This window comes from Pristiophorus japonicus, chromosome 1, assembly GCF_044704955.1.
Source record: "Pristiophorus japonicus isolate sPriJap1 chromosome 1, sPriJap1.hap1, whole genome shotgun sequence".
NCBI classification, from domain to species: Eukaryota; Metazoa; Chordata; class Chondrichthyes; family Pristiophoridae; genus Pristiophorus; species Pristiophorus japonicus.
In genome coordinates, this window is record NC_091977.1 from 344,497,801 (window position 1) to 344,523,624 (window position 25,824).

A 25,824-nucleotide genomic window follows, 5' to 3' on the forward strand; every position below is an offset into this window, starting at 1 on the left:
TTCCTTTACATAAGAACATAAGAATTAGGAACAGGAGTCGGCCATCTAGCCCCTCGAGCCTGCTCCGCCATTCAAAAAGATCATGGCTGATCTGGCCGTGGACTCAGCTCCACTTACCCGCCCGCTCCCCATAACCCTTAATTCCCTTATTGGTTAAACATCTATCTATCTGTGATTTGAAAACATTCAAATAGCTAGCCTCAACTGCTTCCTTGGGCAGAGAATTCCACAGATTCACAACCCTCTGGGAGAAGAAATTCCTTCTCAACTCGGTTTTAAATTGGCTCCCCCGTATTTTGAGGCTGTGCCCCCTAGTTCTAGTCTCCCCGACCAGTGGAAACAATCTCTCTGCCTCTATCTTGCCTATCCCTTTCATTATTTTAAATGTTTCTGTAAGATCACCCCTCATCCTTCTGAACTCCAACTACTCAATCTATCATCATAAGTTAACCCCCTCATCTCCGGAATCAGCCTAGTGAATCGTCTCTGTAACCCCTCCAAGGTTAGTATATCCTTCCTTAAGTAAGGTGACCAAAACTGCATGCAGTACTCCAGGTGCGGCCTCACCAATACCCTGTACAGTTGCAGCAGGACCCCCCTGCTTTTGTACTCCATCCCTCTCGCAATGAAGGCCAACATTCCATTCGCCTTCCTGATTACCTGCTGCACCTGCAAACTAACTTTTTGGGATTCATGCACAAGGACCCCCAGGTCCCTCAGCACCACAGCATGTTGTAATTTCTCCCCATTCAAATAATATTCCCTTTTACTGTTTTTTTTTCCCCAAAGTGGATGACCTCACATTTTCCGACATTGTATTCCATCTGCCAAGCCTTAGCCCATTCGCTTAACCTATCTAAATCACTGTGCAGCCTCTCTGTGTCCTCTACACAACCCGCTTTCCCACGAATCTTTGTGTCATCTGCAAATTTGTTTACACTATACTCTGTCCCCTCTTCCAGGTCATCTATGTATATTGTAAACAGTTGTGGTCCCAGCACCAATCCCTGTAGCACACCACTAACCACCGATTTCCAACCCGAAAAGGACCCATTTATCCCAACTCTCTGCTTTCTGTTAGCCAGCCAATTCTCGATCCATGCTAATACATTTCCTCTGACTCCGCGTACCTTTATCTTCTGCAGTAACCTTTTGTGTGGCACCTTATCGAATGCCTTTTGGAAATCTAAATACACCACATCCATCGGTACACCTCTATCCACCATGCTCGTTATATCCTCAAAAAATTCCAGTAAATTAGTTAAACATGATTTCCCCTTCATTAATCCATGTTGCGTCTGCTTGATTGCACTATTCCTATCTAGATGTCCCGCTATTTCTTCCTTATTGATAGCTTCAAGCATTTTCCCCACTACAGATGTTAAACTAACCGGCCTATAGTTACCTGCCTTTTGTCTGCCCCCTTTTTTAAACAGAGGCGTTACATTAGCTGCTTTCCAATCCACTGGTACCTCCCCAGAGTCCAGAGAATTTTGGTAGATTATAACGAATGCATCTGCTATAACTTCCGCCATCTCTTTTAATACCCTGGGATGCATGTCATCAGGACCAGGGGACTTGTCTACCTTGAGTCCCATTAGCCTGTCCAGCACTACCTCCCTAGTGATAGTGATTCTTTCAAGGTCCTCCCTTCCCACATTCCCATGACCAGCAATTTTTGGCATGGTTTTTGTGTCTTCCACTGTGAAGACCGAAGCAAAATAATTGTGAAAACAGATGCTAAGTATTCGTTAAAAACTTTCCCAACATCTTCCGCCTCCACACAAAGATTACCCTCATGTTCTCTAATAGGCCCTACCCTTTCTTTAGTTACCCTCTTACTCTTAATGTCTTTATAGTACATCTTTGGGCTTTCCTTAATTTTACTAGCCAAGAATTTTTTGTGCTCTCTCTTAGCATTTCTAATATCCTTTTTAATTTTGCCTCAACTTTCGAGATTCCTCTAAAGATTCTGTCGTATTTAGCCATTGGTATATGACATAAGCATCCCTTTTTTTTTCTTTATCCTCCCCTGTAAGTCCCTAGACATCCAAGGGGCTCTAGAATTATTATTCCCACCCTTTTTCTTTAAGGGCACTTGTTTGGCCTGAGCCTTCCGGATCTCTTCCTTGAATGCCCCCCAATGTTCCGACACTGATTTACCCACAAGTAGCTGTTTCCGGTCCACTGTGGCCAAATCACTCCTCAAATTAGCAAAATTAGCTTTTCCCCAATTCGGAACTTTTATTCCAGGCCTATCCTTGTCCTTATCGATAACCAACTTGAATCTGACTGAATTATGGTCCCTGGCACTCCCACTAATACCCCTTCAACCTGCCCAGCTTCATTCCCCAAAACTAAATCCAAGACTGCCCCCTCTCGTGTTGGGCTTGCTACATACTGACTAAAAATGTTCTCTTGAATGCATTTCAAGAATTCCACATCCTCCATACCCTTCACACTATATTTGTCCCAATCAATATTCAGATAGTTAAAATCCCTTACTATTACTACCCTATGGTTTTTGGACTTGACAGCAATTTGCCTACATATTTGCTCCTCTAGCTCCCTCCCACTGTTTGGGGGTCTATAATACATGCCCAGCAGTGTGATCGCCCTTTTTTTATTTTTCAATTCGACCCATATGGTCTCATTTGATGATCCCTCTAACATATCATCCCTCCTCACCGCTGTAATAATTTCTTTAATCAATACTGCGACAACCCCCCCCCCTCCCCTTTTACCCCCCTCTCTGTCTTGTCTAAAAATCCTGTAACCAGGAATATTGATCTGCCAAACCTGCCCTTCTTTCAGCCATGATTCTGTGATGGCTATAATGTCATACTCCCAAGTATCTACCTGTGCTCTTAGCTCATATGCTTTATTCGCTATACTCCTTGCATTAAAGTATATACCATTTAGCACAGGAAGACCTCCTTGCTTACTACTTATTTCCTCTGTCTTACAGATTCGCTTTCTAGAATTTTGCTATCCAATTTCTGCTTTACTTCCTTCCCTATTGAATTTGTTCTCGGGTTCCCATCCCCTGCCAAGCTAGTTTAAACTGTCCCCAACAGCACTTGCAAAACTTCCTGCGAGGATATCGGTCCCGGCGCCGTTGAGGTGCAACCCATCCGGTTTGTACAGGTCCCATCTCCCCCAGAAATGGTCCCAATGCCTCAAGAATTTAAAGCCCTCCCTCTTGGGAGACCGTAAGAGAACACGGAGTAGAGCCACCATTTCCGAATATGTTTATTTCCTATGAAAGTGGAGTCTCTTAACCCGATATCCCCTCCCGCACTAACGGGTTCTCTGACTCTGGCCTTTTGTGCATGCGCTCCCTCCCCGCCGCCACCCAACCTTCAGTGGCATAGTCTTCAGCCACCTCAGCCTTAAACTCTGGAATTCTGTCTCTAAACCTGTGCTTCTGGCACTTGTCCTTTAAAACCTTTCTCAAAACACACCTTCTTGATCAAGCTTTATTGATTCAGTCACTAAATTGGAACCACTGCGTATGTGGTCTCCAAGTTTGACGAAAGTGAACTTGCTGTTCCAGGACTTTGATGGGTGTAGATAGAGAATGCAGGGAAATGAGTTTTTCCTTCACAAGATTAGTGCAGCATATTATAAACCACTACTAAACACTGACTCCTGTCTCCAGATACGAGCAGCACTTTTCAAATTGAAATATAGACGAATTCCACCCTCAGTGGCCAGAATGCCCCACACACACAGGAACGGGAGTAGGCCATTGAGCCCCTCGAACCTGTTCCACAATTCAATGAGATCATGGCTGGTTTGCGACCTAACTCTATATACCAACCGTTGCCCCATTTCACTTACTGGGCTGGATTTTCAGGTCGTTTGTGACCCGGGTTTCATCGGGTTTTGTCACTCTGCAGCGAAAAATGGAGCGGTGAGGTCTTTTGCGTCGGGCGCGATCCTCCGGTCGGGTTTTGCGGTGGTGCTTAGAAGCACTGGCGGGGAGAGCTGCGCCGGGTGTGCAGTGGCTCTCCTTGCGACACCGGCAGAAGTTTTGACTTGCACCCAACCCGTACGCCCTGAAACACACCCTGCGATGACCGCCAGGGAAAACACAGCGGTCCAGCCCTGCCGGCGGTGGTGAGGTGGATAAACTGCAAAAAAGGTAAGTTCCAGTGTTTTAATTTTTTTTGTAGAGATTTGTGTTGTAAAGGTGTTGGCAATGTTTTTTGAAGGTTTTTGTAAGTCTTTTTTTGGCGGGTGGGGGGGGGAGGGGGTTCCCCTCCCAAGGCCTCTCTCGGAGCGGTACCGGCATCGCACCTCAGTTGGCGAGGTTCCCGTTTTTGCGTCGCAAAAGTTGTACAACGCCTCCATTTGCACTGCGCCCCTCGCACAGGGCCCAGATGACAAAAATTACTCCGCACAGCGCAAACGTTAATCGGGCGCTAAATTTCCTGGCCCAGAAATGGCAAAGTCGAAAATCCAGCCCAATACCTTTTGGTGAACAAAAATCTATTCATCTCCAATTTAAATTAACAATTGATCTAGCATCAATTGCCGTTTGCGGAAGAGAGTTCCAAATTCTACCACCCTTTGTGTGTAGAAGTGTTTCTTAACTTCACTCCTGAAAGGTGTGGCTCTAATTTTTAGACTATGCCCCCTAGTCCTGGACTCCCCCAACCAAACGGAAATAGTTTCTCTCTATCTACCCTATCTGTTCCCCTTAATAATTTTGAAAAACCTCAATCAAATCACCTCTTCACCTTCTAAATTCCAGGGAATCTCTCCTCGTAATTTAACCCCTGGAGTCCGGTTACCATTCTGATAAACCTCCCTCCAAGGCCAATATATCCTTTCCAAGGTGTGGTGCCCAGAACTGCTCACAGTACTCCAGGTGTGGTCTAACCAGGGCCGTGTATAGCTGTAGTATATCTTCTATTCTATCCCTCTAGATCCTTGTCTAGATTCTATTCTAGTCCTCCAGATATAAAGCCCAGCATTTCATTAGCCTTTTCAATTATCTTCTGTACCTGTTCATGGCATTTTAATGATCTATGTACTTGGACCCACAAGTCTCTTTGGACCGCCACTGTTTTTTTAGCTTTTTACCATTTAGAAAGTACCCTGTTTTATCCTTTTTGGTCCAAAATGGATGACCCCACATTTGCCACAATTTTGCCCATTCACTTAATCTATCAATATATCTGTAATTTTATGCTTTCATCTACAATGCTGCCTATCTTTGTGTCATCGACAAATTTGGATATGTGGCTTTCTATCTCATCATCTAAGTAGTTAATGAATACGGTAAATAGTTGAGGCCCCAACACAGATCCCTGTGGGAGACCACGAGTCACATCCTGCCTTTTTGAGTACCTGCCCATTATCCCTACTGTCTGTCTGCTCAACCAATTTCCTAACCGGTCAATAATTTGCCTTCATTTCCATAGGCTTCAACCTTAGTTAACAGTATTTTATGAGGGACTTTATCAAATGCATTCTGGAAGTTATATAAATAACATCCATAGACATTCCACTGTCCATACTTTAGTCACCTCTTCAAAAAATTTATTGAGGTTCATCATACCTTTTACAATTCCATGCTGGCTCCCTCTGATCAGCTAAAAATTATCAAGGTGTTCAATCATCCTATCCTTAATTATAGACACTAGTAATTTCACAACGAGATGTTCGGCTAACTAATCTGTAATTCTCTAGTTTCTCCCTCTCACTATTCTTAAATAACAGACTGACATGCTCAATTTTCCAATCTAAAGGAACGGTTCCTGAATCGAGAGAACTTTGGAAGATTATAGTTGGGGCATCTGCAATGTGCTCACCTACTTCCTTTAAAACCCTGGTATGGAAACCATCTGCTCCTGTGGATTTGCCATTCTTTAGTGCTGTTATTTTCTTCATTACTGTTATTTTGCTTGCATTAATTTTGTTGAGTCCCTGATTAAATATTCATTTCCTTGGTATTATCAGCATGCTATCCTCTTCCTCTACTGTAAATACTGACCCTTATTATCATTGACAATATCACCTTTATCTGTTTTCAAGGGGACAACATTGCTCCTGACCGCCCTCTTTCTCCTAATATAATTGTAAAAATAATTTATGTTGATATCCCTTGCAAGTTTCTTTTCATACTTCTTTTTGTAGCTCTTCTTATCTGTTTTGTCACTCTTTGCTGCTCTTTGTATCTTTCCCATTTGCCAGGATCTGTGCTATTTTTTGCATTTTTGTTTGCTTTTTCTTTAGTTTTATGTTGTCTCTTACCTCTTTAGTCGTCCATGCTGGGGTTATTTTGGCAAGTAGAGCTCTTGCCCCTTCGGGGTATAAACTCTGCCCTCCCTCCCCATTTACCTTCCTGCAGAGGCACAGCCAGAAATCTCTTTCACCCCTTCAAGTACAATGCCACACAGGCATTGCAGAACTTTGCCAGCATATTGTGTGTAATGTAATGAATGGCATTGAGTGGAATTGAATGAACACAGAAAGACTTCAAGAGGCATCTGAGATTAATGATAGATTGATTCCTTTCAAACATAAGAAAATAAATCAAAGCTGAGAAAAGGCCATTCAACCCATCAAGCTGATCCCTCAGTATTTCACCTCAGTCGAGCAGTCAAATGCACTTTGAACACCCCTTAGGTTTTTTGATTTCACCAAACTTCCTTGGTAGATTATCAGTCTTTGGAATAAAGATTTTTTTAAATTTGCTTTGAAATGTAATTTTCACTTATTCAAATTCTGTCTTCACAGTTCCATTTGGGCACTCAACCAGTTAATATTGGGTTCGTTGAAATGACCTATTATTAGCTATACAAGTACTTTAATAATCTTATCATATAAGATGCCGATATCTTCCTTTATGTGCTCTGTGAGTCAGTAGTAGTCATTAGTAAAAAAAGAAAGAACTTATACAGCAACTTTCATATCCTCAGGATGCCCTAAATTGCTTGATATTCAATGAATATGACTTTATAAATCGAGGCATGGAGTGAAAAATCAAGGATTTATGCTAAACCTTTAGAAATCACAGGTTAGGCCTCAGCTGGTGTATTGTGTCCTATTCTGAGCACTGCACTTTAGGAAGGATGTCAAGGCCTTAGAAAGAGTACGGAGGAGATTTACTAGAATGGTACCAGGGATGGGGAACTTCAGTTATGTGGAGAGATGAGAGAAGCTGAGATTGTTTTCCTTACAGCAGATATGGTTGAGTGGAGAGTTAATCGGGGTGTTCAAAATTAAGAAAGGTTTTAATAGAGTAAATAAGGACAAACAGTTTCCGCTGGCAGGAGGATTGGTAACCAGAGGACACAGATTTAAGGTAACTGATAAAAGAACCAGAAGGGTGATGAGAATTATTTTTACGCAGCGAGTTGTTATGATCTGGAATGCACTGTTTGAAAGAGTGTTGGAAGCAGATTAAGTAGTAACTTTCAAAAGGGAATTGGATATATACTTGTAAAGGAAATATTTACATGTCTATGGGGAAAGAGTAGGGGAATGGCACTACTTGGATAGCTCTTGAAAGGAGCCAGCATAACCTCCTTCTGTGCTGTATGATTCTAAGTACTTTTGACATGCAGTGACTGTAAAGTAGGCAAACCCAGCAGTCAATTTGTATACTGGCCTTACAAGCAGCAATGGGATAAATGACCAGTTAATCCGTTTTGATGATATTGAGGGATAAATATTAGCCAGGACACTGAGAGACATCCTCTATCTTCGAAAAGTGCAGTAGGATCTTTTATAGCCACCTGAACATATGGGGACCTCGATTTCATGTCTCGTCTGAAAGTCGACACCTCTGACAATGCAGTACTCTCTAAATGTAGCACTTTAGGGCCCAAGTTTCCACAAGAAAAAAAACGGGCGCCCCTCCGAGCTGGGCGCCCGTTTTTCGCGCCTAAAACGGCGCCTAAAAAAATCCTCGGTATTCTCCACCTACTTACAGGTCCTGTGGCACTCGGCGCAGCCAGCACGAGCTTTGGGGGGGCGGAGCCAGGTCCCGGCGCTGAAAACAGTGCCGGGACCTCTGCACATGCGCGCTACAGTCGGCACGCAAGTGCAGTAGCTCCAGGCGCTGAACTGTGTGGGAGGGGCCCGAAGCACGCAGCCCCGAGCCCTGGCCGAATGGCCTCACTGGGGCTGCATGAATGAGGCTCCTCCCATGGCCAGCTCCTGCTCCCCGCCCGACCAGACCCGACACTCGCTCCCCCCCCCCCTGCCGACCAGACCCGACCCGACACCCGCTCCCCCCCCCCCGCCCCGACCCGACACCCGCTCCCCCTCCCCCCCCCGACCAGACACCCGCTCCCCCCGACCCGAGATCCGACACCTGCTCCCCCCCCCGCCCCGACCCGAGACCCGCTCCCCCCCCCCCCGACTGACCCGACCCGCGCTCCTGTTGCCTGACCCGACGCCCCTCTCTCTCTCTCTCCCTCCCCTCTCTCTCCCTCCCTCTCTCTCTCTCTCTCTCTCTCCCCCTCCCGCTCAGCGGCACGAACGGCTGCAGAATTCTCCCTGGCTGAAGCACTTTTACAAAGGTAGGAAGATGGTTTATTTAATCTTTTCTTGGCTTATAAATGTTTATTCAGGTTGGATTTATTTGTATAATATTTGTAGAAGTATAAATAAGGATTTATTATCGAATTTAATGAGTTCCCTTCCCCCCCCTCCCCCCCCACCTCGTTCTGGGCGCCTAATTTGTAACCTGCGCCTGATTTTTTAATGTGTCGAACAGGTTTTTTCAGTTCTACAAAAATCTTCACTGGCTCCATTCTACTTTAGTTTGGAGTACATTTTCACTGTGGAAACTTTCAAATCAGGCGTCAGTGGCCGGACACTGACGCCTGATTTGAAGAAAAAATTCTGTTCTAAACTAGAACTGTTCTACCTGACTAGAACTGCAGAAAAAAAAATGTGGAGAATTGCGATTTCTAAAATAGTCCGTTCTCCACCAGTTGCTCCTAAAAATCAGGCGCGAATCATGTGGAAACTTGGGCCCTTAGTGTCAGCTTATATTGTGTACTTCAGTCTTGGGAGTGGATTTAATGCACGACTTTCTGATTCGGAGGTGAGAGTACTACCATAAAGCCAAGCTGACACTCAAGTTGATGTTGCAATGTCCAGAAAATGTGGTGAAGCAATTAAAAACGCTAACAGAAGGCTAGCACAATAGAATATAAGTCTACGCTAGTTGTGTGAAGAGCTTACAGTGCGCTTGCAAACCACATTTAGAATATCGTGTTCAGTTTTGGTCACACCAGGGAAAAAATTTAGGAATGGTATAGAAAAGATGGCATAATCTATTGTCAAATTTAACAGGGATGAGTTGTGAGAAAAGTTTAGAAAAGCTTAAATTTTGCACTCTAGCAGGGAGATGGTTCAGGGGCAACCTCATAGATTTATATAAAATATTAGCTGATATAGATAAAACAAACCAAAAAAGACAAATCCAACGTATTTCAAAATGCCAAGAGAATAGGACCAGAAAACAGAATGGAAATTTATGGACAACAAATTTAGAGCGATATCAGGGAATATTTTATTCATAGTGATAAATGTTTGGAATAATCAACCAATAAAGATAATGGGCAAAAACATTTTGGGGTTATTCAAGATGCAATTAAGCTGCCATAAGTAAAGTACTGGAATTTCATGGGCTAAATTTCCTTTTCTCAATGCTGATTTTTTTAATGCATCATGTGCATGATATCAATGTGTGTAGTGCCATGAGAACGTGTGTCAGCTGATTGAGCCCGATGTGTTAATATGTTGAATTTTTGTATTTTTTTTCCCCTCTCTTTTGATCCTTCCCATCGGAGGAGAATGCCATACCCCTCAAATGTCTCCTATCCTTCAAATAACCATAGTTATGGTGTGAAACTTTTGCTGTTAGATGGGACTTCAAATTCAGAAAACCTTCAAAGTTTGTGTATTGATAAATTTGTTAGCTTTGAGTTTCTTTTTTTCTTGGTGTTTCAGCATACAATCAGAGCATTGGCACTGCGAGTTTTAAAAGAGATTTTAAAACACCAGCCGGAAAGATTCAAAAATTATGCAGAGCTCACTATCATAAGGACACTGGAAGCTCACAAAGATCCCCAAAAAGAGGTTGGTTGTTTACTGATTTTTTTTGAAGTGAAGGAATAGCAAATTTAGTTTGTTTTACTGTTTCTCTGCAAATATTACTCTTTAACTGATCACCTAGGGAAAAAAACATTACAACTATATTGATTGCATGCAGTCTTTTTAAGATATTCTTTGGCGGTGCAGACCAAATTATGGCAAGGTCTACTGGACAATGTTTTTCCTTAATAATCCTTCAGGACAGTCTGTAAATGTGGCAACAAACCAGTGCCTTGCAGCTGACAGCAATTTTAAATGCACAAAAAATGAAAACATTGTTTTAAAAAGAAAAATGCCATAGTATTACCCATTCTGGAGTTATTTTCAGCTGAGCCTGAAAGAACTTACTACTAAGAGGACCCATTGTTCTTTGTTCATTTCATAGCTGAAAGTTGAGCACTTATGGAAAATAGTGTTATAGCAGTAGGACATGCAGAAAACTGTCCCGGTCAGCCCATGTCTCCACTGAGCTGACCAGGGAACTATAAACAAATCTTGACGTTGGCTCTCATTGAGGCTTCTGCATAACTCTGTTGCTCCCTTATTATTATTCCAGTTTTTTTGCCTTTGATTTTTACAATCTGTCTGGTTTGCTCTTTCTTCCCAAAACCTACTGTTGTTGCTGATCGTTTTCCTTCTGCTCCCTTTGCCTATATGGTTCAGTCGTTCCATCTTTTTCTTTCCAATTGCAGCGAACAAAATGGCTGTTAATTTTGGAGCACTCAAAATGGCACAGAATAAAAAGGTAGTTTATGAAAGTATCTTGGATAGCAGTCACTGGGAACTCTTGACATTTAGTGCCGATATTGCAATCAGAAACTGGAGCCCAAAGATGAGTCAACTTGACACAATCATGTTCACGCATTCTTGCTCCCTTTATTCTGTTTGAAGGTTTAATTACAGAGATTCCTATTTGTTCTACGCCCTTACACAATTAAGACTTTGGGTTGGGGCAGGGTGGGGTGGGCAAGAGCACAATCGCCTCAGCAGAACATTCCATGAAGAAATTTCTACTCTTGCACAGCCATGATGTTTGGGTTGCCTTGCACTTTGTAAGTAAAGCTTTTTTCTGGACTAAGGCATTAGGATTTTGTTTACCTATATTGTGAATTGCAGTCAGAACGGTTACCCATTCATATAGGAAGGAATTAAGGGCTCAAAATTGGCCAGGAGTTGCTCCGTTTTTTTTTGGAGCAACTTGATTTTTCTGCCGTATCTTAAAAATCCACATTTTGCACATTCAATTTGCACCAGTGTAAATGAGTTAGTTAGGATTTTTTTTAGTTTTGTTTTATTTTCAAAAGGGGACGTTACCAGCCATCTATGCTCGTTTTGGCCATTTAGGCCACTTTGGCCAGCTAATAGTTACTCCAAACTAACTTAGGCCAGCGTATGTGGCCACTTGTGAAAACCTTTGCAGAGAGTTAAGAAATCAGCGGAGGCCAGCAGAACTTAACAACTTGACTAAAGAATGTGAATAGGATCAAACAGCTATACAGGACATCATATGACAAACTTCGCAAATCTAATTTACTATACAACAGAAACATTCATGGAAGCTTAAACTACAAAAATAAAAGAAGTAAAAGATAGTTGAATTAAATTGCACTAATCTCACAGCTAATTTAAACAATTATTTGTTTGCAATGATTATACTGGGCCAGAATTGTGCCCATATTATCTAAATAAAGTCTACTTCAATAAATAAGATATTCTCTGTGTTCCTCCGTCACTTATGTTCTTCTTTCACAATAGCACCAGATAAATAGGCTTGACAAATGGTCACCACTATTCACGAGACAAAACATATTTACATAATTTTTCAAAATATCCAAATAAAAAATAGAAGTAAGTAAGTCCTACCCTACCTTCATCTTCAGCCCAGGAAGGCAGCGGGTCGGCCTGTGCGGTAGGCCACTCGGCCTGGGATAGGAGCGGGACGTGCCAGCAACCGGTATGATGATGATGATGACCGGGTCCCACGCTGCAGCACGCACACTGAGAGGCTGAGGGCACATACTCCAACGCACATGTGCAGACGTCCCGGCAATGTTTTCAGCGCGGGACGCTGACTCCAACCCCGACCCAACTGGCCACGCTGCGCGAAGACCTGGGAGAGGCCGGACAGCGGCGAAAGTGGGGACCGATTTTTTTCAGAGCACTTTTCAACGCAGAAAAGCGCCGCATCTCCGTTGTGTGCGCCGAAAAAAAGGGTGGGTCAGTTTTGAGCCCTAAGTTTTTTTTCCCCATTTCCAGTGCTTTTCTGCACAGTAAAATGGTACAGTTTTACAGTATGTAGTTCACTACTTGATCCTGTTAAAATTTCCTGAAGTACATAACAGTTTAGTTGAAAACTCAGTAAAATTTGATTTTAGTATGACCAATGTAAAATTGTCATTTAGCCAATTCGTACTTTTATTTTTTGTGCCTCAGTATCAGTCCACCAGTTAAATCAGTTTTCATCAACTCACCTTGCACTTCCATTTATGGTTTCAACTTCTATATCACATGTCATAGATTCTTCCCACTGGTTAACAACCACACTACCTGCATGCATTGTCTTTTGATATTATGCAACTTTAAGAAATGGAACAATCACTTCAAAGCCACTGTGGCCATCTTGCTCACCAAAAGTTTACCATATTGACAAGAGTGTACAAACGCCATTTTTCCAAACTCAGAGACCTAAAGTTCCAGAGAACTCGAGCTTCCGGTCAGAAAACATATCTGGTTCAGATAGTGTTCCCTCTCAGTAGCATTCCAGGAACGATTCACCAGCACAGTAACAGTGCATATTGGTTTGTGTGACTAGAAAGAAAGTGTTATGTCTTGAATAAAGAATCTGACCAGATACTGTAAGCTCAAAGTAATGTGTGACGGTAGTCCTTTATCACAGGTCTCCAGAGTGCCTCTCCAGCCTGAGAGGCCTCCTTATGTACAGGTGCTCCCAAGGGATTGTGGGATCCCTTGGGACTCCAGGGGTGAGCCCTCTGGTGGTTAAACAAGGTATTTACAGGTTTACATATATAACGAAGGGTTGTGTTCCTCTCAGGCTATCAAAATCTCCTTCGACATTATTCACAAACCCGTTTCATCTCAGTTGCTCCAGTATCATCTGACAGAATGATGATCAGTATCTTCATCCAGATTATGGACAATCATTGGGACCTTTGATTCAACTATTTGCTGTACCCCAGTGCCATCAAATTCAGCTCAGCACTGATTTGAAATTTCTGCTGCAGTGTAGAACATCAGTCATTGCTTTTAGCTGACAGACATTCTTACCAATACACAAATGCAGGAATAAGTTGTTGACTACAGGTTTACCTTTCCAAATTTTTCGAAGGATACCTTCAGCACTGAACCTTGAGCCATAGTGAATGTTTACAGTATTTATGACTGGCTTTGTTCCACAAAAATGTCATCCCTGTATACTTGCCTTAGAGGGAGAGCAACAAAGGTTCGCTAGACTAGTTGCTGGGATGAGAGGATTGCCCTATGAGTAGACTAGGCCTATATTCCCTAGAGTTTAGAAGAATGAGAAGTGATCTAATTGAAACATATAAAATTTTTAAGGGGCTTGACTGGGTTAATGCTGCGAAAACGTATCCCCTAGCTGGGGAATCTAGAACACGGGATCACATTCTCAGAATAAGGGAGAGGCCACTTAGGACTGAAATGAAGAGAAATTTCTTCACGCAAAGGGTTGTGAATCTTTGGAATTCTCTATCCCAAAGAACTGTGGATGTTCAGTCGTTGAGTATATTCAAGACAGAGATCGATAAATTTTGGGAGCTCCTATTTCTTATGTTCTTATGTTCTATCTCATGTTTTAGTACTGACACTTGAGACATTGGCAGCAATATACTCTGTATTATGCAACTTCGTTGGCATCGCAACCAGCAGCAGGTAAAGCCTCATATGATGCTAACCAATTTCCTTACAGCAGAAGGTAATTTCCATTTTCTTTGAGAAGCAATATGGAAATATATGGTTTTAAAGGACATTGAGAAAAAACTAGAAATTATTCTTCGCTGTTTCTTCACTCAAAAATCTAGTCATTTTTTTGTCTGATAACTGCAAGTTCCACTTTCCACTGGTACAGTCCCCACCGCTTATAGCGGGCATGTTGGTGTCAACACAACGATATGCAGTGGCCAGTGTGAATTCCAAGAATTTTTTTTTAATACATGAAGGGAATCTTCATCCTCCATCTCTGAACTTCCTTCTCTATCTAAATGCCTCAGTAACCCAAACGGTTTCATCTGTACTGTTGGAGAGCCGAAAGGAGCTGAAGTGTGCAATGGCACTTTAACAAGGTGCGTACAGCTGCTTAATCTGCCCAAAATAGTCAGCGGCGAAATACAGTTTAAGCAGTGCCTTTATAATTGATGCCTATGGTAATGGTAAATGATTAGCCCATTAAAATAAAAGAGCTCTAATGATAGGGGATTCTATAGTTAGGGGAACAGACAGGCGTTTCTGTGGCCGTAGATGTGACTCCAGAATGGTATGGTGCCTCCCTGGTGCCAGAGTCAAGGATGTCACAGAGCGGATGCAGGGCCTACTGGGGGGAGAGGATAAACAGCTAGAGGTCTTGGTCCACATCGGCAGCAACGCCATAGGTAAAAAGAGGGATGAGGTCCTACTGGCAGAATTCAGGGAGCTAGGTAGAAAATTAAAGGGTAGGACCTCAAAGGTAGTAATCTCCGGGTTACTATTGTGCCACGTGCTAATGAGTACAAGAATAGAAGGATATAGAGGCTGAACACGTGGCTGGAGAGTTGGTGTAGAAGAGAGGGCTGTAAATTCTTGAGGCATTGGGACCGCTTCTGGGGGAGATGGGATCTGTACAAATTGGACGGGTTGCACCTCAACAGCGCCGGGACCAATATCCTTGCCGGGAGTTTTGCTAGTGCTGTTGGGGAGAGTTTAAATGAGCTTGGCAGGGGGATGGGAACCTGAAAACAAATTTAATAGGGAAGGAAATAAAGCAGAAATTGGATAGCAAGAATTTAGAAAGTGAATCTGTAAGACAGAGGAAACAAGGCTTAGTAAGTAGTAAGCAAGGAGGTCTTCCTGTGCTAAATGGAATATACTTCAATGCAAGGAGTAAAGCAAATAAGGCGGATGAGCTAAGAGCACAGGTAGATACTTGGGAGTATGACATTATAGCCATTGCAGAAACATGGCTGAAAGAGGGGCAGGTTTGGCAGATTAGTATTCCTGGTTTCAGGATTTTAGACAAGATAGAGAGGGTGGTAAAAAGGGTGGGGTGGGGTGTGGGGGTTGCGGTACTGATTAAAGAAACTATTACAGCGGTGAGGAGTAATGTTAGAGGGATCATCAAATGAGGCCATATGGGTCGAATTGAAAAATAAAAAAGGGGCGATCACACTGCTGGGCGTGTATTATAGACCCCCAAACAGTGGGAGGGAGATAGAGGAGCAAATATGTAGGCAAATTGCTGTGAAGTCCAAAAACCATAGGGTAGTAATAGTAGGGGATTTTAACTATCTAAATATTGATTGGGACAAATATAGTGTGAAGGGTATAGAAGGAATTCTTAAAATGCATTCGAGAGAATTATTTTAGTCAGCATGTAACAAGTCCAACATGAGAGGGGACAGTTTTAGATTTAGTTTTGGGGAATGAAGCTGGGCAGGTTGAAGGGGTATTAGTGGGAGAGCATTTGGGTGCCAGTGACCACAATTCAGTCAGATTCAAGTTAGTTATGGATAAGGACAAGGATAGTCCCGGAATAAAAGTCCCAACCTGGGGAAAAGCTAATTTTGCTAAGTTAAGGAGTGATTTGGCCACAGTGGACCGGAAACAGCTATTTGTGGGTAAATCAGTGGGAGGCATTCAAGGAGATCCGGAAGTCTCAGGCCAAACATGTGCCCTTAAAGAAGAAGGGTAGGAATAATAATTCTAGAGCCCCCTGGATGTCTAGGTACTTACAGGGGAGGATAAAGAAAAAAAGGGAAGCTTATATGAATATAAGAACATAAGAAATAGGAGCAGGAATCGGCCATACAGCCCCTCGAGCCTGCTCCGCCATTCAATAAGATCTTATCGTTTAAGAAACTGTCTATTTCTTTATTCAATTTATTCAATGTCCCAGCTTCCACAGCTCTCAGAGGCAACAAATTCGACAGATTTACAACCCTCTGAGAGAACAAATTTCTCCTCATCTCAGTTTTAAATGGGCGGCCCCTTATTCTAAGATCATGCCCTCTAGTTCTAGTCTCCCCCATCAGTGGAAACATCCTCTCTGCATCCACCTTGTCAAGCCCTCGCATAATCATATACGTTTCGATAAGATCACCTCTCATTCTTCTGAATTCAATGAGTATTCTTCTGAATTCCAACCTTCTCAACGTTTCCTCATAAGTCAACCCCCTCATCTCTGGAATCAACCATGTGAATCTTCTCTGAACTGCCTCCAAAGCAAGTATATCCTTTCGTAAATATGGAAACCAAAACTGCACACAGTATTCCAGGTGTGGCCTCACCAATACCCTGTATAGCTGTAGCAAGACTTCCCTGCTTTTATACTCCATCCCCTTTGCAATAAAGGCCAAGGTTCCATTGGCCTTCCTGATCACTTGCTGTACCTGCATACTATCCTTCTGTGTTTCATGCACAAGTACCCCCAGGTCCTGCTGTATAGCAGCACTTTGCAATCTCTCTCCATTTAAATAATAACTTGCTCTTTGATTTTTTTCTGCCAAAGTGCATGACCTCACACTTTCCAACATTATACTCCATCTGCCAAATTTTTGCCCACTCACTTAGTCTGTCTATGTCCTTTTGCAGATTTTTTGTGTCCTCGCACATTGCTTTTTCTCCCCTCTTTGTATCGTCAGCAAACTTGGCTACGTTACACTCAGTGTCTTCTTCCAAGTCATTAATCTAGATTGTAAATAGTTGTAGTCTCAGCACTGATCTCTGCGATACCCCACTAGTTACTGATTGCCAACCGGAGAATGAACCATTTATCCCAACTCTCTGTTTTCTGTTAGTTAGCCAATCCTCTATCCATGCTAATTTATTACCCCCAACCCCGTGAACTTTTATCTTGTGCAGTAACTTTTTATGTGGCACCTTGACAAATGCCTTCTGGAAGTCCAAATACACCACATCCACTGGTTCCCCTTTATCCACCCTGTTCGTTACATCCTCAAAGAATTCCAGCAAATTTGTCAAACATGACTTCCCCTTCATAAATCCATGCTGACTCTGCCTGACCGAATTTTGCTTTTCCAAATTTCCTGCTACTGCTTCTTTAATAATGGACTCCAACATTTTCCCAACCACAGATGTTAGGCTAACTGGTCTATAGTCTCTTGCTTTTTGTTTGCCTCCTTTTTTAAATAGGTGCGTTACATTTGCAGTTGTCCAATCTGCTGGGACCTCCCCAGAATCCAGGGAATTTACAACCAATGCATTACAACCAATGCATCCACAATCCCTGCCGCTACTTCTCTTAAGACTCTAGGATGCAAGCCATTAGGTCCAGGGGATTTATCTGCCTTTAGTCCCATTATCTTACTGAGTACCACCTCCTTAGTGATTGTGATTGTGTTAAGTTCCTCCCCCCTATAGCTCCTTAACTAACCACTGTTGGAATATTGCTAGTGCCTGCCATCTCCATGTTCCCCATTACTAATTCCCTGGTCTCGTCCTCTAAGGGACCAACATTTACTTTAGCCACTCTTTTCCTTTTTATATACCTATAGAAACTCTTGCTATCTGTTTTTATATTTTGTGGCTAGTTTACTTTCATAGTCTATCTTCCCTTTCTTAATCATTTTTTTAGTCATTCTTTGCTGGCTTTAAAAAGCTTCCCAATCTTCTGTCCTCCCCTAGTTTTGGCCACTTTTTATGCCCTTGTTTTTAATTGGATACCGTCCTTTATTTCTTTAGTTGCCTGCGGTGCAGGTTAGAAGGGCCGAATGGCCTACTCCTTCACCTATTTTTTTCTAAGGATGGCTATCTTTTCTCTAACACCCTTTCCTCCTCACTGGAATATATTTTTCTTGAGAGTTATGAAATATCTCTTTAAATGTACACCACTGTTCATCAACCTCCTACACTTTAATCTATTTTCCCAGTCCATTTTAGCCAACTCCGCCCTCATACCTTCATAGTCTCCTTTATTTAAACTTAGTACGTTGGTTAGAGATCCAACTTTCTCACCCTCCATCTGAATTTGAAATTCAATCATGCTATGATCACTCATTCCAAGGAGATCCTTTACTCGGAAATCTTGTCTCATTACACAAGACCAGATCTAAGAGAGCCTAACCCCTGGTTGGTTCCGTTACATACTGCTCAAGGAGCCCGTCCCTTATGCATTCTATGAGCTCCTCCTCCATTTTCCAACAGTCTATCGACTCTGGATCGGTTCCTATGGACTGGAGGGTAGCTAATGTAACACGACTGTTTAAAAAAGGAGGGGGAGAGAAAACGGGTAATTATAGACCGGTTAGCCTGGCATCAGTACTGGGGAAAATGTTGGAATCAGTTACTAAAGATGAAATAGCAGCGCATTTGGAAAGCAGTGACAGGATCGGTCCAAGTCAGCATGGATTTATGAAAGGGAAATCATGCTTGACAAATCTTCTAGAATTTTTTGAGGATGTAACTAGTAGAGTGGTTAAGGGAGAACCAGTGGATGTGGTGTATTTGGACTTTCAAAAGGCTTTTGACAAGGTCCCACACAAGAGATTGGTGTGCAAAATCAAAGCACATGGTATTGGGGGTAATAACGTGGATAGAGAACTGTTTGGCAGACAGGAAGCAGAGAGTCGGGATAAACGGCAGGCAGTGACTAGTGGGGTGCCACAGGGCTCAGTGCTGGGACCCCAGCTCTTTACAATATACATTAATGATTTAAATAAAGGAATTGAGTGTAATATCTCCAAGTTTGCAGATGACACTAAACTGGGTGGCGGTGTGAGTTGTGAGGAGGACGCAAAAAGGCTGCAGGGTAACTTGGACTGGTTAGGTGAGTGGACAAATGCATGGCAGATGCAGTATAATGTAGATAAATGTGAGGTTATCCACTTTGGGGGCAAAAACACGAAGGCAGAATATTATCTGAATGGCGGCAGATTAGGAAAGGGGGAGGTGCAACGAGACCTGGGTGTCATGGTACATCAGTCATTGAAAGTTGGCATGCAGGTACAGTAGGCGGTGAAGAAGGCAAATGGTATGTTGGCCTTCATAGCTAGGGGATTTGAGTATAGGAGCAGGGAGGTCTTACTGCAGTTATACATGGCCTTGTTGAGGCCTCACCTGGAATATTGTGTTCAGATTTGGTCTCCTAATCTGAGGAAGGACGTTCTTGCTATTGAGGGAGTGCAGCGAAGGTTCACCAGACTGATTCCCGAGATGGCGGGACTGTCATATGAGGAGAGACTGGATCAACTGGGCCTTTATACACTGAAGTTTAGAAGGATGAGAGGGGATCTCATAGAAACTTAAGATTCTGACGGGACTGGACAGGTTAAATGCGGGAAGAATGTTCCCGATGATGGGGAAGTCCAGAACCAGGGGACACAGTTTTAGGATAAGGGGTAGGCCATTTAGGACTGAGATGAGGAGAAACTTCTTCACTCAGAGAGTTGTTAACTTGTGGAATTCCCTACCGCAGAGAGTTGTTGATGCGAGTTCATTGGATATATTTAAGAGGGAGTTAGATATGACCCTTACGGCTAAAAGGATCAAGGGGTATGGAGAGAAAGCAAGAAAGGGGTACTGAGGGAATGATCAGCCATGATCTTATTGAAGGGCTGAATGGCCTACTCCTGCACCTATTTTCTATGTTTCTCCTCAAGGCTACCCTGACCAATTTGATTTGTCCAATCAATATGGAGGTTAAAATCACCCATGAATATTGCTGTTAACTTTTTACAAGCTCCCACTATTTCTTGGTTTATGCTCCGACCAACAGAATTAGGGAGCCTACAGACTAAGCCCATCAGTGACTTTTTCCCCTTATTATTCCTTATCTCCACCCAAACTGTTTCAACATTCTGATCATTTGGAGCCAGTATCGTTTCTCACTATTGTAGTGATTCCATTCATTATCAATAGAGCTACCCCACCTCCTTTTCCTTTCTGTCTGTCCTTCCGGATTGTCAAATACCCCTGAATATTTTATTCCAAGTCCTGGTCACCTTGCAACCACGTCTCTGTAATGACTATCAGATCATACCTATTTGTCTCAATTTGTGCCGTCAACTCATCTATTTTGTTACAAATGCTACATAAATTTAGACAAAGTGCCTTTAAATTTTTTTTTTTTTTACCCTTTTTTCCTGTTTGTTTCCTCGCTCCTTCAAACTCACTTTCTTTATTTTTGCTTTCTAATTCCATCTTTACTCTCCTCCCTACTGAATCTATTTTCAGGTTCCCATCCCCGTCAAGCTCGTTTAAACCCTTCCCAACAGCACTAACAAACCACCCCCCCGGCGAGGATATTGGTCCCAACTCTGCTGAGGTGCAACCCGTCCGGCTTGTACTGGTTCCACTTTCCCCAGAAGCGGTCCCAATGCCTCAGGAAACTAAAGCCCTCCCGCCTGCACCATCTCTCCAGCCATATATTCATCTGCTCTATCCTCCTATTCCTGTACTCACTAAGTCGTGGCACTGCGAGATTACTACCTTTGAGGTCCTGCTTTTTAATCTCTCTCCTAGTTCCCTAAACTGTGCCTGCAGGACCTCATCCGTCTTTCTACCTATGTCATTGGTACCGATATGGACCACGACCTCTGGCTGTTCACCCTCTTCCCCCAGAATGCCCTGCAGCCACTCAGTGACATCCTTGACCCTGGCACCAGGGAGGCAACATACCATCCTGGAGTCACGTCTGCGGCCGCAGAAACGCCTGTCTGCTCCCCTGACTATGGAATCCCCTACCACTATAGCTCTTCCATTCTTTTTCCGCCCGCCCCCCCCAGCCCTGCGCAGCTGAGCCACCCGTGGTGCCGTGGACTTGGCTCTGGCTGCAGTCCCCAGAGCCACCGTCGCCCTCACCGGTATTCAGAACAGAGTACCAATTGGAGAGCGAGATAGACTCGGGACTCCTGCACTACCTGCCTAGTCCTCCTTTTAAGTCCAGGGGTCACCCAAACCCTATCTTCCTGCACACTCTTAAGCTATGGGGTGACTGCCTCTAGAAACGTGCTATCCACGTAACTCTCAGTCTCGCGGATGCATCGCAGTGACCCCAGCTGCCGCTCAAGCTCCAAAACACGGAGCTCGAGTTGGTGCAACTGGAGACACCTCCTGCACACGTGGTCGTCCCGGTTGCGTGAAGCATCCAGGAATTCCCGCATGCCACAGGATGTGCAATCCACAGGACTGAGCTGCCCTGCCATCCCTCTAGTTACACGTGCAACTATCAAGTAGAACTAAACTCTAAACCTTAGTAAAACACACCCAGCCGCTACTCAGCAAACAGCCGATTTAATTAACTGGCTCTTCTTTGATAATAGAGATCACATATATTTACTTGCAGTTCCTACTTATAACAATGCCAAAAGTTTCCTACAGAAAAGAAAAGAAAAATACTCACCAATCCACCAGCCAATCACTTACCCGTTTGGCTGTGACGTCACACTTCGATTTCGATTTTTTTAAAAACTTTTTGACCCTGCAGCAGTTGGCTCCTCCCGATTCTCCTAGAGCTGATAATTGGGATAAGACTGAATAATCTCTTGTTGGCCGGCGCAGATATGATGGTAAGTACCGCAGGGAATCGAATACAGCCAGGGTGATCTCCTGGACTAGTTTTGATCGCCTGGATGGGTCGAAGAGGAATTTTTCCAGATTTTTTTCCCCCAAATTTGCCTGGGTTTTTATCTGGTTTTTGCCTCTCCCAGGAGATCACATGGCTCCGGTTGGGGGGAGTGCAGAATATTTCAGTGTCGGGGTGTCGCAGTCGTGTGGGGCGGACTGGAGCGCCCCACACGACTGCGACTTTGACCTGGATCAGGTGAGCGGAAATTTTAAAAGTCAAAAAGAAAGGAGATGGCAATAGTGCAGGGTACCGATAGGGGTAATGATAACCAGAGTGTGACGGGAAGGGACAGAACATATAAACATAAGAGTGCATCAGCAAGTGGGGTCAGAGTAGGAAAAATGCTAAGAAGACAAAATTAAAAGCTCTTTAGCTGAATGCATGCAGCTTTCATAACGAGAGATGAGTTGACGGCACAAATAACAATGATTGGGTATGATTGGCCATTACAGAGATGTGGTTGCAAGGTGACCAAGACTGGGACCTGAATATTTAGGGGGTATTTGCCATTTCGGAAGGATAGGTAGAACGGAAAAGGAGGTGGGGTAGCTCTGTTAATAAAGGATGAGATCAGTGCAGTAGTGAGGAATGATATTGGCTCAGAAGATCAAGATGTAGAATCAGTTTGGGTGGAGATAAGAAATAATAAGGGAAATAAGTCACTGGTGGGAGTAGCCTATAGGCCCCCTAACAGTAGCTACATTGTAGGACAGAGTGTGAATCAAGAAATAATGGAGGCTTGTAACAAAGGTACAGCAATAATCATGGGTGTTTTTAATCTTCATATTGATTGGACAAATCAAATTGGCAAAGGTAACCTCGAGGAAGAGTTCATAGTGTATATTCGGGATGGTTTCTTAGAACAATACGTTGTAGAACCAACCAGGGAGCAGACTATTTTAGATCTTCTAATCTCTAATGAGACTGGATTAATTAATGATCTCATAGTAAAGGATCCTTTTGGGAAGAGTGATCATAGCATGGTAAAATTTCAAATTCAGTTTGAGGGTGAGAAAGCTAGGTCTCAAACTAGTGTCCTGAACTTAACTAAAGGCAATTATAAAGATATGAAGGCAGAGTTGGCTAAAGTGGACTGAGAAAATAGATATAAGGGTAAGATGGTAGATGAGCAGCAGCAAACATTTAAGGAGATATTTCATAACTCAGCAAATATATATTCCAGTGAGAAAGAAAGATTCTAAGAGAAGGATGAACCATCCATGGGTAACTAAGGAAGTAAAGGATGGTATTGAATTGAAAACAAAGGCATGCAATGTTGCGAATAATAGTGGGAGGCCAAAGGATTGGGAAATTTTTAGAAATCAGCAAAGGATGACTCAAAAAAATAAAGAGAGAGAAGATAGTTTATGAGAGTAAACCAGCAAGAAAAATAAAAACAGATAGTAAGTGCTTCTACAGGTATATAAAAAGGAAGAGAGTAGCTAAAGTAAACGTTGGTCGCTTAGAGGATGAGACTGGGGAATTAATAATGGGAAACGGAAATGGCAAAGACTTTGAACAAGTATTTTGTATTGGTCTTCACGGTAGAAGACACTAAAAGCATCCTAATAATAATCAAAGGGCTACTGGGAGGGGGGGACTTAAAACAATCACCATCATTAGAGAAAAAGTACTGGGCAAATTAATGGGGCTAAAGGTGGACAAATCATCTGGACCTGATAGCCTACATCCTAGGGTCTTAAAAGAAGTAGCTGCAGAGATAGTGGATGCATTGGTTGTAATCTACCAAAACTCCCTGGATTCTGGAGAGGTCCCAGTGTATTGGAAATCCGCAAATGTAACGCCCCTATTTAAGAAAGGATGGAGACAAAAAGCAGGCAACGATAAACGAGTTAGCCTAACATCTGTCAGTGGGAAAGTGCTGGAGTCCATTATTAAGGAAGTAATAGCAAGACATATAGAAAATCATAATAGTCAAGCAGAGTCAGCATGGTTTTATGAAAGGGAAATCATATTTGACAAATTTGCTGGAGTTCTTTGAGGATGTAATGAGCAGCGTGGATCAAGGGGAACCAGTTGATGTTTTTAGATTTCCAGAAGGTATTCGATAAGGTGCCACATAAAAGGCTACTGCACAAGATAATAGCTCACGAGGTTGACGGTAATACATTAGCATGGATACAGGATTGGCTAACTAATGCAAAACAGAGAGTTGGGATAAATGGGTCATTTTCAGGTTGGCAAACTGTAACTAGTTGGGTGCCACATGGATCAGTGCTGGGGCCTCAACTATTTACAATCGATATTAATGACTTGGATGAAGGTACTGTAGCCAACTTTGCTGATGATACAAAGATAGGTGGGAAAGTAAGTTGTGAGGAGGACACAAAGAATCTGCAAATGGATATAGATAGGTTAAATGACTGGGCAAAAATTTGGCACATGGAGTATAATATGGAAAAATGTGAGGTTATCTCTGTTATATATGTATACTTGTATTTACTCTGTAGAGCCACCAGAGGGCTCATCCCCTGGAGTCCCAAGGGATCCCATAATCCCTTGGGAACACAGGCATTTAAAGAGGCTTCACAGGTTGGAGAGGCATTCTGGAGACCTGCAATTAAAGACTACGGTCACACTTTACTTTGAGCTCACAGTGTTCAGTCTGACTCTTTCTCCATACACAAAAACTGGCGGCGAGATACAGATAGCGAACCCAAAGATGCAGAGAACAGTGGACATCCTGGAGAAATTCTCGGAGGGAGATGATTGGAAAACGTTTGTGGAGCGACTCAACCAATACTTCGAGCTAGATGGGGAAGAAAGTGCTGCCAAACGAAAGGCGATCCTCCTCATCATCTGTGGGATACCAATGTATGGCCTCATGAAGAATCTGCTCACTCCAGCGAAACCCATGGAGAAATCGTACGACGATTTGTGCACACTGGTCCGAGAGCATTTGAACCTGAAGGAAAGCGTTCTGATGGCGAGGTACCGGTTCTACACCTACAAAAGGTCTGAAGGCCAGGAAGTGGCGAGTTATGTCGCCGAGCTAAGACGCCTTGCAGGACATTGCGAATTTGGAGCACATGCTCAGACACTTTTCCGTATTTGACATTGGCCACGAAACTATACTTCACAAACTTTTGACTGTAGCGACCCCAACCTTGAGTAAGGCCATATAGATAGCCCAGGCGTTCATTGCCACCAGTGACAATATGAAGCAAATCTCTCAGCACACAAGTGCTGCTACAGTGACTGTGAACAAAGTGATGTTGTTTTCGAATCGTAATGTACAGGGCAGGTCACACATACCTGCAGCTACACGTCCGCAGATGTCTCAGAGTCCACCATCAAGGGTGATGAATGCAAGGCCATTAATACCTTGTTGGCGATGCGGGGGTGATCATCGTTTCCATTTATGCCGATTCAAAGAGTACCTTTGCAAGGGCTGTGGAACAATGGGACATCTCCAACGAGTGTGCAGGTGAGCTGCAAAGCCTGTTAAACCTGCAAACCACCATGTTGCAGAGGAGGACAGATCCACGGAGGATCACGGAGCTTCAGATCGAGGAGGCAGAGGTACATGGTACAGAGGTCCCCCGATAATGCTGAATGTTGAACTAAATGGACTCCCGGTGTCAATGGAGCTGGACACAGGCACGAGCCAGTCCATCATGGGCAAAAAGACTTTCGAAAGATTGTAGTGCAAAAAGGCCTCAAGGCCAGTCTTAACTCCAGTTCGCACGAAACTAAGAACTTGCACAAAAGAACTGATTCCTGTAATCAGCAGTGCTACTGTAAAGGTCTCCTACGATGGAGTGGTGCACAAGCTACCACTCTGGGTGGTAACGGGCGAAGGTCCCACGCTGCTCGGCAGGAGCTGGCTGGGAAAGATACGCTGGAACTAGGATGACGTCCGAGCG

At 43.3% G+C, this 25,824-nt stretch overlaps 1 protein-coding gene across 6 annotated transcripts in view; it reads left to right on the forward strand.

The window, feature by feature from the left end:
- Positions 1-25,824, forward strand: part of LOC139273284 (CLIP-associating protein 2-like) — a 650,606-nt gene that overhangs the window by 591,543 nt on the left and 33,239 nt on the right. For all 6 annotated transcript variants that reach the window (XM_070889996.1, XM_070889987.1, XM_070890014.1 and 3 more), the window contains one exon: positions 9,982-10,110. In XM_070889996.1, the coding sequence (XP_070746097.1) occupies positions 9,982-10,110 (129 nt within the window). The remainder of the gene's footprint in view (positions 1-9,981; positions 10,111-25,824) is intronic.